The sequence below is a fragment of the Phaethon lepturus genome, unplaced genomic scaffold (assembly GCF_000687285.1).
Source record: "Phaethon lepturus isolate BGI_N335 unplaced genomic scaffold, ASM68728v1 scaffold2778, whole genome shotgun sequence".
In the NCBI taxonomy this organism is placed as follows: Eukaryota; Metazoa; Chordata; class Aves; order Phaethontiformes; family Phaethontidae; genus Phaethon; species Phaethon lepturus.
This window is the reverse complement of record NW_010559527.1, coordinates 1-14,730: the sequence shown is the minus strand read 5'-3', so window position 1 is coordinate 14,730 and position 14,730 is coordinate 1. Positions and strand designations below refer to the sequence as shown.

Below are 14,730 nucleotides of genomic sequence, written 5' to 3'. Positions count from 1 at the left end.
TGAAATGACACCTAGCTTCATCTCCACGAGGTACGATTGAACATCATTTAGTCGAGAGGCCATGACTCGTGTTCTTCCCTCTTGTCTTGGGCCGTGGTGTTTCAGGAAGGCAAGGAAGATGCTGCCTGCTACAGTCTTAGGTTGGGGTTAGAGCGAGCTGAGTAGTTCCATGCTCATCCATGGTGAATACTTGCTCTGTGTAAGGGTAAACACCACCCTGAGTGGAAACGGTTGGGTGAAATGCAAGAATGGCCATACTGGGCAAGATCAAAGGTCTTTCTAGCTGAGTGCCATGTCTCCAGGGGAGGCCGAAAGCAGCTAGATAAGAACTGAATACATAAAAGGTGAGTCTTCCCTTCCCATTGTCCTCCAGCAATGAACGGCCTAGGGATCTCTCATCTAAAGAGTTACCGTCAGACCCCCACACTCCATCTGAAAGAAAAACTGGTGTCAGAAAGAAGGTGAACTCCTGGTTTGAGTAATGAGGTTTCTGTGCTGCTCTGTTTGTGGGACGGTCTTCTGGAACAAGTATTTCTTGCAATTAAAAAAAGGAAATAAGGATTTTTGTCTGCCTTGGTTCTGCATGAACTGTTTACATAAGAAACAAATTTATGAACTTAAACACAGGGCTGATGGGTTTTTCTCCATCCATGCTGGTGTTTGTGCCTGCAGCTCTGTCTGTTAAGACACAGAGGGTGTTGCTTTGGTTTGTGTTGGGCATGGGTTTTATTTTAAGTGCAAGGTTACGGATTTAGTAAAGTTGAGACCTCCTCTGTTGCAGGATCTGTGGATCCCTTACTTCACTATCACAACTGACATCACCGCCTCAGCAATGAGGGTCCACACGGACGGTGAGTGTGCAGGCAGCCTTCTCCGGAGGCAGGTTGTGAAATAATGATGTGAGACTTCGTGTCACCCCTTGTTCCTGGAATTTTCCTCACCTTTAAATTTGTCTTTCCTTTTGTTTCTCCCTTCTCTGTTATTTGCTGAGCACCAAACCGTGGTTGTACACAGATAACAAGGAACAAAGCTGTTGGGAAGTAATTAAATGAGATGCTTTACTTGCTGTTTAGAGAGAAAATGGGTCCATTGACGCTATTCTGTCTCCTTAAAACATCCCATGAAGTGCAGGAGTTTTGGCCATAAATCAGACCTAATGCAACCAAAACACTTTAAGATTCGAATTCCCCATAAGTGAAGCTGTTTTCCCAATAAAGAGCCTCCTGTGCCTGAAGCGGAGGCTGGGCTGGGTTCTCGCTTATGGTCAGTCCTCTGTGTTTCTCTGGTGGAAAACTGTGATGTACTTTACACTGACTGAACAGAGGAGAAAGATCCGAGCTGTCTGCTCTGCTCTCAGGATGTGGTGGCAGCCCTGTGGGACACTGGCTGTAGCTTTTGTCTATTTGGGGTAACAAGTGCAGTGACTCAGGCTTCAGTGAAGACAGTACAAGCCTACCAGGTGCCCCAGATATTTCCTTGGGCAGCTGAAGCCCTTGCTGCCACGTCCCCGGTGTTCGTCTTTTGAGCTGGCGCAGGTAAGACTGTCCATGCCGTTAGGGCCGGGGTTACCGAACCGCTACATTAGGCTGACACCGGCTTTGATGGAGGACAACCAAGGGAGCTAAAACAAGCAGAAAAAGGATTAACCTTTCTTAGAGGTTTTGTATTCCTGTTCTGCAGCAGGTTAAGCCAGTTGAGGTCAGGAAACTCACTCCATCCAGCTGTTTGTCTCTGCAAAAGTTTAATGTAAGGATAGAAATCAGTGGGAGAATGGTTATGGTTGTTTTCAGAATTCACTGAAAGGAGAGGACAGAGGTTCCCAGCTGCCACAATTGCCCATCTTGGCTTCATCTGTGGGCTGTAATGCAAGAAGTCAGCATTTTTCTTGGGTGGAAGTTCCAACTCAACTAAAACTATCAAAAAAAAAAAAAAAAAAAAAATCCCAAATCTGCCAGTACTGACCTGTGCTAAACAGCAGGAGTGCTTACGTTATAATTAGAAATGGAACGGTTATATAGTTTCAAAAGAAAAGAAAAAAAATCAATTCCCCGTTTGCTGGAAGGAGTTGCTGTTTGAAGCACCAAGTAGTTAATTATTGAGAAGTGGGCTAACACGGCAAGTATTACTTATTTTTGGTATTTTAAAGATTTGCTTCTCAGACAAGACTCTTGGCCTTTTTGGAAATGCAGTGTCTTCCCCGTTCAGCTGATGCAAATGTTAAGAGAGAAATCAGTAAATAAGAGCCTCGAAGCAGAATGTTTTACAGGAAACAGATCCAATCAATTTCTACTTGATTAAACTTTCTGTTTCTAACAGCTTAAAAGATCATAGCTTTCCTCCCTCCAGCACTACTAACAGAATAAGAGCTGAGATCGCCGCCATGCATTGCACTGCTTTTACAAGTGAAAACGTTTGCTTATGACAGAGCTGGGAAAACAGAATTTTTGGGCTTCTACGGCATATATTTTTCATGTTCAGCTCCTGCTAAAAGTCTGGGCTTTGTGGCTCTCTGTAGAGTATAATGGCTTTAGCTGCACTTGAGTCTGCTCATTCTTTCTATCCCTTTGTCCCCAGGAGAAGCCTTTTCCTTTCCTTATCAGTGTAAGCTCAACAAAGCACTAAGGATGATCCCCGCAGTCAGGCATACGCTGAAATCTCCTTGAAGGCAATAAATATGAGGCATGGGCTTAAAACTGTGGTTTCTAAGGCCTTTGCCTGATTTTATGTCTGAAGAGCTTTCCCCCCCCCCCCAGGATTATGGTATAGAAGATAATAAATTGCTTTAATAACTTTCTAACGGTATTCTCAGGAGAACCTCTATCCCTCAATTATTTTAATGAGTGCAAAAGCCTAACCCACCTCCTCTGTGGCAGTAATTAATGCTGTTGCCGTTCCCTCTCCTGCAGGCTCTCTGTGGAGGTACGTCCGTGCCAGCATGTCCCTCTCTGGGTATATGCCTCCTCTCTGTGACCCGAAGGATGGGCACCTCTTGATGGATGGAGGTTATATCAACAATCTTCCTGGTAGGTGCACAGATCAGCTGGGAAGAAGTTCCCGAGAACGCAGCCCATCAAACAGCCAGAAAAACTTTGTCCTCTTTCTCTTTTTTTTTCCAAAAAAGGAAACAAGGAGGAATATTGCAGACACCTTTAATCTCACGATGGTTAGCAGGAGTCATTGTTCTCAGTTTCCTAGGTGTTTGCTTTATCATGGCTTTATTAAGACTATTTTTTTGTTATGAAGTATTTCCTAATAGACATATTCTGAACATAGCATTCCAAGCTAATTTTGAATTTATTTTAGTGCTCACTGAAAGGAGATAGCAGAAATTAAACTGCAAACTTATAGTTTATCTTTGGGTTTCTTTCCAAAAAGTATCAGTTGACTGAGAAATAATTCTGGGAAAGCAACAGCGTTAACTCTTCATTGTTCAGACTGGTCTCACCCACAGCCTGAAGGGTTCAGCTGACAGACATCGGTGTCTTGGTTAGCTGCTAGCACACAGCAGAGGTGGAATCACATGAAGTCCAAAAGAGTGATGTGGAGTTTGGGGTGTTCTGAGGACTGAACCCAGAAAGGTCTGAGGCATGTGAATTCATCTGTGTGTGTTTGGAGTGTGTTTTATCATAGAATAGATGGGGTTGGAAGGGACCTTTAAAGGTCATCTAGGGCTGTCACCGTAGTCAGAAAGCATTGGAAGGTGGGTGGCCAAGATCGAAGAGAGACATGTGGTGTCATTGCAGTTTGTGACTATAATTGTGTACAAATGAAGAGGAAGGATTCTAAGCTAGAGGCTCTGCGTCTGAGCAACCGAAATCATGTAGATGTTCCAGACAAACCCAGACTATGTTTTTCCATCGGGGCTATATTTGCCTAAAACCCACAAATGGAAATAACACAAAATAGACCCCCCCAAATCTGCGTGTGACAGTCTCTGTTTGTGTCTGTAAGCAGCGGTATGAATTGCAAACCAAAGCACCTTTTCCACCTGCACATATTGTAGAGGGCAAAGAGCACGTGTGCAGGTGACACGGGGTGGAAAACATACAATAGACTGAACGAGCTCAGGAATATAAATCCAAGTTACAGAACAGATCTGATTTAAATGTGTCTAAATTAAGCATCTAATTTGGCTCTTCAGAGCTGTGGTTTTCCTACGCATAACTATTCTGGAAGCTGCAACTATCTTGGACTCTGGGGGTGTGGAAGAAATATAAATTTCTTTTACATGTAATGTAAATTTCTTTTACAATGTAAATTTCTTTTACATTTTCATTACATGAAATTTACGTGTCCTTCTCTTCCCTCCCTTGGCACTTCCCTAAATCCTTGCCCATATCCAAGGGCTGCAGCTAGCCCTCTTCTTACTGCCCTTGAAGTAGGAAGCGGTGCCTCATTTCTCTCCCGCTCCCAGAAATGAATCTTTCTCCTGGATCCCAAAGCCAGGACTGAAATCCCCCCAGCCGCTCCTTGCTGTCCGGTTCCCGTGCTGCTCCTTTCCTTTACTACTTCCTACCCCGCAGGGTTGGTCCCTGCTCTGCTGACTCTCCTCTTTAAGGCCACTGCCACTTGGTCTCTCTTCAGGTCCCCCAGGTCTCTTGTTCTCATGAGAAATGCTGCATGAAGTAGAATTAACGTGGGTTTAACCTAATTCGACCCAATGTGGGGTAGCCGTGGGCCTGAGCTGTGGTGTCCCACCTCCTCTCCCCCGCTCCCTGCCGTACAGTTTTGCTGCCGCCTTCGCGCTGGTTCTGGTGACAGCGTGTCCTCGGGGAGAGTCAGGTCGTCCTGCCGATCTGGGGGAAAACGTACCCCTTAACTGATGTTTACAGCAGTTCAGCAACAGGAACTCTCACCCTGAGGTTACGCAGGGGCTCGGTCGGTGCGGAGCGGGCAGCGCGCTGGGATCTCTCCGTTAGAACGGAGCGAGTGGGGTGGGACCCTCCCTGGGGAAATGCTCTCTCGGCAGAGTTGCTGCAAATGTTTATACCCCAGGCTGTTCGGAGGCACTCGTGGTAGGGACGAGGCCGGGTTGCGTGCTCCCTGACGGCATGTATGTAAGCTTCAGTTGAGCAGCACTGGTTGCCAGCACTGGTAGCGATACGACCTTCTTTCCCACTAGCTGATGTTGCGAGGTCCATGGGCGCAAAGGTGGTGATCGCGATCGATGTGGGGAGCCGGGATGAGACAGACCTCACCAACTACGGCGACTGCTTGTCTGGCTGGTGGCTGCTCTGGAAGAGGTGGAATCCGCTGGCCGAGAAAGTCAAGGTACTGCACGCTGTGTTAAAATGGCAGCTGGTTTTACGTACAGAGATGGAGGCTTCCCCCTGCTCATTCAGGGAGCAAGGCTGGTGACAGACCGTCTTGTTTCTGTGGTTTGAGCTCTTACTTATGGACAAAACAAGCTGGGCAGTGCCCTGACACCAAAGGAAAGGCAGTGAGGTGTAGAGCCCCAGTCTGGGAAGGGGATGGTAGAATTGTTAGACCGATTAACCCTTTTCTTAGAGGTGCAGTAAGTTTTAATGAAGTCAGAATTTGTGAATTTTACCAATAAAAGTAATTCAGTGTTTCTATCCTATATGTTGATTTAGGGAGATTTTAGCACTAGGCAGTAATTAACATTACGACTGTCGATAAACACTGGGCTTCAGAGTATGACTGTTTTTTTCTTCTTGTTGCATGCAGTCAGGCCAACTCTGTTACTTATTCTTCTTTATTTCCTAAATTATCTGGCTCTGCAGCTGTCCCCCAAGTCAATGCTGTTTATTCTTCTTCCCTCCCAACTACAGTTAACACTGTAGTTCCCTGCTGGAATTGGAAGTAAAATACTTCATTGTGTTTCCCAAAGTTACAGAAAATGCTGCCAGCTGTGGGTGCCACTCCGTAATCTGAAGTTTATCCTCTGTGATAACTCCCTTCCCTGAAAAGGTCTCACCTCCCTGAGAAATTGCCTTTTGGAGTTGGTGTGGCTGTGCCTTGGCTGAGTTGACCATTCTGCTCCCAGCACGCAGTGAGAGTGTTTGGTGGGGGAAAATGCGAGACCCTGACTCTTCTTGGTAGTGCCCAGTGGAATATTACGACTGCCCAAATGGCAACAGGCACAGGTGAAAACATGGGGTTCCTTCTGAACACCATAAAACACTTCTTGTTTTACTGGGGGTGGTGAAACACCAACCAGAGAGATTGTAGAGTCTCCATCAGTGGAGATACTCAAAACTGAGCTGGACATAGTCTTGGACAACCTGCCCCAGCTGCCTGTGCTTGAACCAGGAGGGTTGGACTAGATGATCACAAGAGGTACCTTCCAACCTCAACCATTCTGTGAAATCTCTGCCCTGGTACCGTAGAGATCATCACCGATTTCTGCCGTGAAGGATCGCTGTTCCCCTCTTTACCTCAGCACAGATCTCTCTCCTAAGGTACCATTATATATCCTGGAATGAAAGACTCCGTTCACCTTGAACTACAGAAATATGTTTGAAGGCAATTCCCTTTCTGCTGTAGATTATGGAGACTCATCGGCGAGCTGTCCACACTGCCTGGGAAACAGACGGAGGTGCTGATGTGTGAAGGCTTCAGCAGGCTTCTGTGTGCTCTTGGCGGGGAGGGGGGAAAGATAGATAACTTGCTTTTTCTCCATGATGAAAACAAAACATATTCTGAAACGAAATTTCTGAATTAATCATGATTGGTGTGTCTGGCCTGGTTGGCAGGTGCTGAATATGGCAGAGATCCAGACGCGGCTTGCATACGTGTGCTGTGTGCGGCAGCTGGAGATGGTGAAGAACAGCGATTACTGCGAGTATATCCGGCCGCCCATTGACCGATACGAAACCCTGGACTTTGGGAAATTCGATGAGATCTGTGTAAGTGTTTCCTGGGGAAGGCAGTTCTCCCGTATTGCCCTTCCACAGAAATCTGCTGGTTGGTGGTGCTAATTAGTGCCTAAACTGTTGGAGAGTAAGAGATGTCAGTTGGCACAGAGTGAATAATTGACATTAAATAATGCTGTGGAATGATATCATGACTGTGAGATTGGATTAACAGCGGAAATCGAGTTAGTAATCTTGATTGTATAATGACCTGTGAATGGATCGGTTGCCTCGCTCTGTTTCGTGACAGTTCTTGCTCAGCTGCTTGGTAAAAACTGTTGGGTGTCTCAGCTGCTTTGGGTAGTTGGGGTTTGTCAAATGGTGTAATTTCTTTCCCTTCATTATGTAGCTTGTTGTCATATGAAAGATTTGAAGAAGTGGTCTGTAGGGGAGGCTGTGAATCACTAAAATGCTAAAATGCCCTAAATAATAGGGCAACGTGCTAAAATACCTGGCTGGGTTAACGTTTCAACACTTCTATTAATAAAACATATCATCCACAATTCCTCTGCCCTTGATAGGGTATCAGGAAAATGACAGCAATGTCAGTGGAAGGGCGTTGTAAAAAGGGTAGTACCAGGTTACGGAAGGGTAGTACCGTGTCTCTGGGACTTAGTTTTGTTTATGTATCAGAAACCAGCATGGGAAGAACTGACGCCAGATGTGCAGCTGAATTGTCTTAGTGATATAACAAAAAAGCCCCTGCCCATGGGACATGCCATGCACGCATCTTCCATGTTCAGGTGTCCTACGTAGCTTTGCTCTTCCCCTAGGCTGGGGGAAAAAAACCCACCACCAATTTTTCTCTCAGTCTATCTCCTTTATAGCTGTAGTGAGAACCTACAATACTCATTAGGCTGCAGATTGATTTCTCTAGTACTGTCTTATAAACGCCAAACAAAACCAGTAATACAATTAACCTCGCAGATTGGTGTTTGAGAGAGTCCTTAGGACAGCAGCTATTCCAAACCACCAGCTGATTTCCCCAATATAAATATTTTCTCAAGGATATTTGGTGTCTCATAGCTCCTGGGCAAACAGTGCTGTCTGCCAATGGCGGATCTGAGACTTTGCTGATAAATAGTCATCTTTGCTAGATGGAGTGCCCCGGCCATTTTGAAAACCTTGATGGACTGGTAGTTCATCACAGTAACAGATAGTAAGCTGGCAAGTCGTTGTTCTGTCTCTGTCTAATTTGGTGTCATTAAAGAGATTTAAAGACACCAGGCAAATTTTTCTCAGTGGAATAAAACTTGAGAAAAGTCCCGTTTCTCAAAGATGTCACTTTCTGTGAGCAAGTTCTTGGCATGAGACGCTGCAGGTATTGAGGGGCAGGATTTTCACTCCCTGCAGTGTAGCTAAAGAATTTTTGTCCACAGGGAAGCCTTACACTGTGCTGACCTTAAAGGAAAGGGCGTCCTCGGCACTCCTTTACCGTTGCAGCCTGTGAAGTAGTGGGGACTTTTTATTTCAGCTGTGTACCTGGATTTTACTGAAAATAGAAATGGGCATCATATAACCATCCAGCACATTCGAAAGAACAAAAATCCCCCCTTCTTGTGAAAACCCCTCTTCTGTGTCAGCCTTGAGCACTAAGTGGGCTGCACGTCATTTCCCGAAGCCTCAGGTTCTCGCAGTTATTTTGGATCAACCTGACCCAGTTGTAGATCTGTCAAGTCCCTTTTCCTCCTGAGTAATCACATCCACCCTGGGCTGAGAAGCTGCAATAGATTATGAGAGGTGAATTCCAGCCTGAGTGCCTCCTGTGCTTTGAACCCTGGTCCAAAAACCAGAGGAGAGAGAACACCAGCTCAGCCAGGGCTGCTTCCAGCACGCGGAATTGCCAAGCAAGCCCGAAGTTTAGCGCGTGCTGCCAGTGCAGGAGCTGGAAATAGGATCCAGGACTCCCGACACCTGTTGCCCTGTCCTTTTGATTTGATTTTTCAACACCATTTCTACTGTCTCGTTAGAAAAAGAGTAAAACTTGGAGCATTCGGTTTGTTTTTTCCAGTTGTTTCCATGCTAAGGACATGGGGCCATGTTGTTATTCCAAGTACAAATTACTTTATGCTTTTAAATTAGAGGAACGTGGAGTTTGTGGGTTTGGTGTTGTCCATGGGCCAGCAAACTAAGGCTTTCATGTTCGGCGCTGTCTGGCTTAACTCATTGCAAGAGATTTTGGAAGCGGGTGCCCTATGGTAACTTTTCTTTGCTAGACTTGAGCCAAGCGGGGGAAAGGCACAAATTAATTAATACTCTCTGCCGCAGAAAGAGCCAGTACTGGAAAGGCATATACATGTGCCCTAAGCTTCTCTTTATATGGCATTATTCTGTGAACAGCCTGCTTGCAGCCACTGCTGTAAAAATAGTTGTGTCAGGTGGCACTTTTCATCGCAAGCTGGGGGGTCAAAGGCCAGGTTAGCGTTTGGACTTAAAATAGCACCTTGTTTGCTTAATCGTTCCCCTAATTCTTAGGCTGAACAGCTTATCTAGCTGAGGCTGGAAGGTAGTAAAAGTACATCCTGGCTCTGTGGTAGACCTCTGGATTTCCTGCTAATTTGCAGATGATGTGACATAATGGTTTTTATAATTATTAATTACTTTTCCCCCCAACTCTCTCTTTTTTTTTTTTTTCTTCTTTCCCCAGGAAGTGGGATATCAGCACGGGAAAACTGTATTTAACGTTTGGTGCAGGAGTGGAGTTCTTGACAAGATGCTGAGAGACAGGCAAGAGACCTGCAAATCCAAAACTGATGTAAGTGTTCGGTTTAAATGCTCTGTTCTGCAAGAGCTACTTGATGCACGCCAGATTGCGTACTGCCCAGAAACTGCTCGGGGGTGTGAAGGAGAATGATCGATTGCCTCAAGTCCTTGTTGTGAGCATGCCAGTATTAGTTAACACTGTATTTTAGGCAGGGAAAGGTATGATGAGTTTTTCAGAAACTTCTTTCCTGGAGCCATAGCTTGGAAGAATGAGGTCCTGCACTTTGATCATCAGGTACAGGTGTGGCCAAAGCGGGCTCTGCCACAGCCCGAGCCCTGATCCCTGATTCCTGCCTGTCCATCCCTCCTGCGTGCCCATGCAGAGATCCATCCGTTTCCTCTGCAAGTACGATGGGGTCTCCGAAACCCCAGGAACCGATGTAGCGCTCCGTAGGGCGGCTGTCCTGTTCCCGTTTCATTCCAACACGTTACCGATACCGTGTTTGCAACCTGGAATCATTCTCCAAGGCAGGATGCTCACCAGTAACCAGCACTTTCCGAGACGCGTAGCTGATGTGTTTACACACCCACCTTTCTCTTCGCCTTCCCTGCCTGCGTCAGCGGTCTGGAGGGCACTAAATGCTGCTGGCTGAGCTGCCTTCTGCGCCGAGCGCCGGAGTGGGGGCTGTGACTCTGCCCCCGCCGGTCCTGAGAGAGCGGATGGTCGTGGTTTCAGGTGAGGGGCCCCATTTGTACCCATCGCTTGAATGCACGCGTGGACTGCCTCCTTGAGTAATGCTGGGTAGGCACAAGTAACCTTTTAAGAATTACTTTTCATTTATTCTTGTGCCACAAACTCTAAGTGGTGCCTGGATATTGTTCTTGCTGCTAGAAACTGGTCTGCCGGGGCAGTGGCTGTCTGCCACCAGCTGCCCGGTGCTGGGGGGTGAGGACGTGAATCGGGATCGCTGGCATTCATCTCGGCCATTGCTGCCTTTCAGGATGCGACTCAAATAGCTCTCAGATGCTTCCAGAAAACCTGAATTAAACCCTTGCTGGAGTTGTGTTTTTAGCCAAGAGTTAAAATCCCTGCAAAGCCATAGATTTCTTGCTTTGTTGCTTTTCCTCCTCACTCCTCTGATAGAAAAGGCATTTCACAGCGCAGTCATCGAGGTCATTGAGTCATTGAAGCTTGCAGCGCTGTCGAGGTACTGGGTTTCACTCACCTTGTTCTGCCCGCCTCAGCACATCCGAGCAGTTCATGTACAGTTTGGTAAATGCCTGATTATGGTAAATCTACAGGCTACATAGTGTTGCTGTGTGGTTACAGTCCCGTTAAGATTCCTACTTAAAAGTAGGATAAAATTCTCCTGGTTTTACAGTCAGCTTTGAGGTCAGCTTCTAGAGTTGGTTCATAACTCAGTGGACTGACCGAATTTCTTGGTGGGGAAGTTTCAGTTGTTTTTAAGAAACAGTTGGAGGACTTGAGTACAATATTATAATCTATTGGCTTATTATCCTTACCCTCCTTTGAATTCCCCTGATTTAAAACCCAAGTGCTACAAGAGGCTTCATGTTTTACCCAGTAATTCATCTTTATTGTCTTTTAGAGATAGGGAAATGAGCAGTAATATTTTAAGTGATTGCCAAAATGTATCATAACTGTAGTGAGCCTCACTAAAGGAAGGCAGTAGCGGTGAAAAATGACGTTGAGGATTCGCAGCTCTTCCAGAGATCAGTGGTAGGGCACTTGGGCTAGGAGGGAGATGGCGTGAGCAAGGGGAGAGGAAAGGCAGTACTTGCAGGGATGGGCATTAGCCCAGCAACGAGGGGTGGATGATGCCCACATCTGAGCTAGTTGCCCTAGGCCCCTCTTTGTCACTGGAGAGAGATGAACCTCTGTAGGGTGTGAATCACTTGATGAAATGGAGATGTCTCCACTGGGATAAGATGAATGGCACCCTCGGCTCCGGCCGTGTGAAGGGAGCCGAGGGGGACTAGCGCTGATGACTTCCTATCGTCAGCCAAATCCCCCCAAGCTGCCTGGCAGGGTGAGTGGCTTTGGGGGGAGCACAGAGGGACTGAGCTTTATGGGAAACAGCTGGTGATCTGAGGAGCCCCAAAACCCATAGGGTTGTTCTTACTGGGAAGATGACCCAGACTAGGAGATACGTTGGTCTGCGCTGCAGAAGACGAGTCCCCATTCTGCCTCTGACACCTTGTGTTCAGACTAGTTATAAGCTGGTACGTGTTTGTTTAATGTGTATTAATAGATACAAGGAGATGCCAAGGGAGGGAACATTGTGTGTGTCTCAGAAATGGTTTTATGTCCTATTTCATCCTCCAACTTTTATCACCAACTGGTAACAAGCTCAAACGTATTCACTGATGTAATAAATGCTTCTTTTAAAGAAGACTTCTTTTAAAATTGCCCATTATATAGGCTACAGTAATTCAGACTAATATTACAGTTAAATCACGATATTACAGCTGTGCATCAAGCAGCATGTTGAACATTTACCACAATCTACCATGGTTTTTATGGCCCTTCAACTGTCCTGGAGATCAAATATGTCATTGTAGACATAGGCTGTCATTGCATTTCTGTGTATGCACTTGGTAACGAGGCAGAAAGTGCTGATTGCTGAGGTGCCAAGAGTATGAAGACAATGGGTTCAGGAGAGTGACTTAAACTGCCGGGGTTACGGAGCAGGAACCATCAGCTTTGTGCATTCCCCCAAATTTGATGCTAAGTCTCAGTTCCAGGCTGTACTTCCAAGGATCTCGGAGATCATCTGCTCTTCCTTTGAAAACTCTGGAGTCCAGTAAAAACCAAGATTTTTTTACGTGACTTTTGTTTCAGTAAATTTATTTCTACAAAACAACAAGTATTGCAGGCTCCCACTGGGATGTTTGTCTTTTTTTCTTAGTCCATTAGAGTCTCTTAAATCCTTTAGTTCAGTTATCTTCCAGGGATAACAGCTGATATTTTAAACTTGCCTTTCGTTAGCGAAGGTTTTGATGCTCTATATGTTTTAGTTCTTCAGCTGTTTCTGGAGTGTTCAACACCTGAGAGCTGAGCACCATTTCTTATCATCTTGTTTCCATGTCGTAAGCATTGAATTTTTACTTACAACTCCAGGTACTTAATCATTTAGATACTTTTCCTTTCTTTTCATCATTCAGTCACTGTTTATCTCGTCTCAAAAATGCAAATACTGAAGACAGAAACAACAGGAACCTTGCATAAGCTTCACTTGAACAAGCCTTACCCCTCCTCAGTGCAGAATAATGCAATACCATTAATTGGATTTCCTCAGGGAAGTTTTGTCTGCTGAAGTGTTATTCATAGTCAAAGCTAAATATAATCTATCAGACTACAATAGTAACTGTCTTTCTCCTCTAATTTATTTAATAAAGATTGTGCCGAAGAGAATACTTTCCTCCTTGGAAAAAAAAAATATATCAGCAGAAAGGTTTTGGAGTAGGTTTCAAAGGAATCTGAGACTCTTCCTTGCCTTGTGTTAACTGATGGGAGTGTGGTTTTGTCCTTAGAAGTAGTAAGAGGAAGTGTTTACATTCCTGTTCGCAAAGCGTCGGAGGGAGCGTGGGAAGACGCCCGGTTTCCCACAAGCGGCACTCCAGTCTTAGCGCGAAGACCTTGGGGTGCAGCTGCCTCAGCACGCGTCCTCTAACAGGCGGGACCCCGCACGTCAGCGGCCGTAACACGCTCCCGCGGCTACGGTCGCGCTCACGATGGCCTTCACGCTCATGTGTCCTCGCAACTCGGCTGCGGGCGCACGTGAGCTGATGGTGGTTTTCCTGACGCACCTTTTGGCGACGGTCGCTGCAGGATTTTGCTCAGCTGTTCACACAGTGCCCGGGACCCTCCAAAGCCGGTCCCTGCCTGCGCCGTGCCCCCGGCGCTCAGCTGTTCACACAGTGCCCGGGACCCTCCAAAGCCGTTCCCTGCCTGCGCCGTGCCCCCGGCGGCAGCCTGGCGCGTGTCTGCCCGGGTGCCGGGTGCAGCCGCTTTGCCCGCTTAGCAGGAGTCCACGTTTTTAGAGGAGCGGCGATTGCCGCGAACGTTGCTGTGTCTGCGCGATGGCCAGGGCTTGCACGTATCCCTCGCTTAGTCATATGGCGCAAAATGAAGACGTAGATGTTTTTTTTCCTGTCCTGGGGAACAGCCTTCTGCATACGCTTCACTGAGACCATTCAGGTCAGATGTTCAAAATGAGACCGGACTGACTCACCCTTCGTGATGGTTCCTTAATGTTCAAACTGAGCTGCTGAGCTTCCTGGCTTCTGTGTATTTTAAAGTGCGTGTCCTAAGCTACTGCTGTTTCATTTCGTACAGGTATTTTTTAATTCCCTCTGGGCTTTTCTCTGTCCACTGCTCCCCACCAGCTGTTTGTCCTGGATCCGCGCCTTTAGCTGTACTAAATTACATCAAAAGTTAGTTACGGATTAAAGGTCAAGTGCGAGCAATCTGCTGCAGCTGTAATGGGCTTCTGCTGTGACCCCCACGGGGGCTGTATGATTCATGGTATCAGTGCTCTTTCCAGAAGAGCAAAGAATTGCTCATAAAAACCCCGTGTTGGGAAGCTGCCCTGTCTGGAAGTACGTGGGCAGGTCTGGGTGTTTAGAAAGACGGCTGTCGCAGCCGTTCCCGGCAGCCCAGTGCCGATAACGTGGCCCCCGCCAGCTCTTCCTCATCTCTCTCCTCTGGGGTTGCTATTGTACTAATTAAAATCACTGGTTTTAAAGCAAGGTGAGGGGTGTTCAAGGCTTCCATCTGGTGACCTTGTGCCTGGGCCCTGAGGAGGAAGGTAGGGCTGCTCACGGCGTGGCGTGCGGGAAGACCAAAGCGGTTCTCAAATGCCAAAGTTTGGGGTTTATTAGAGGAGAAACTGGAGCAGGCAACTTCTCAAAATAGAGAGCGCTTAACCCACTGCTTGGGTGAGACAGAGTAAAAATAGAAAGGATTTATTGAAAGGAGGAGAGGAATTACAGCGGGAAATAGTTCTCCTTGCAGGCAGACCACGTACCTCGGGCTCTTGCCCGCTGCGGCACTTCCAGCTCCACGGCTTGCCGGGGTCCCCGGGCGGGTGCTGGTCACCCCAGTGCCTGGGCTGCTGCCCGCCCGTCG

At 46.8% G+C, this 14,730-nt stretch overlaps 1 protein-coding gene across 1 annotated transcript in view; it reads left to right on the top strand.

Moving 5' to 3' along the window:
• Positions 1–9,630, top strand: part of LOC104625678 (patatin-like phospholipase domain-containing protein 7) — a gene marked incomplete at both ends in the record, with an annotated part of 62,881 nt that extends 53,251 nt beyond the window's left edge. The window contains 5 exons of the mRNA XM_010293370.1: positions 782–851; positions 2,907–3,023; positions 5,123–5,271; positions 6,717–6,869; positions 9,523–9,630. Of these exons, the coding sequence (XP_010291672.1) occupies positions 782–851; positions 2,907–3,023; positions 5,123–5,271; positions 6,717–6,869; positions 9,523–9,630 (597 nt within the window). The remainder of the gene's footprint in view (positions 1–781; positions 852–2,906; positions 3,024–5,122; positions 5,272–6,716; positions 6,870–9,522) is intronic.
• Between the last annotated feature and the right edge of the window lie 5,100 nt (positions 9,631–14,730).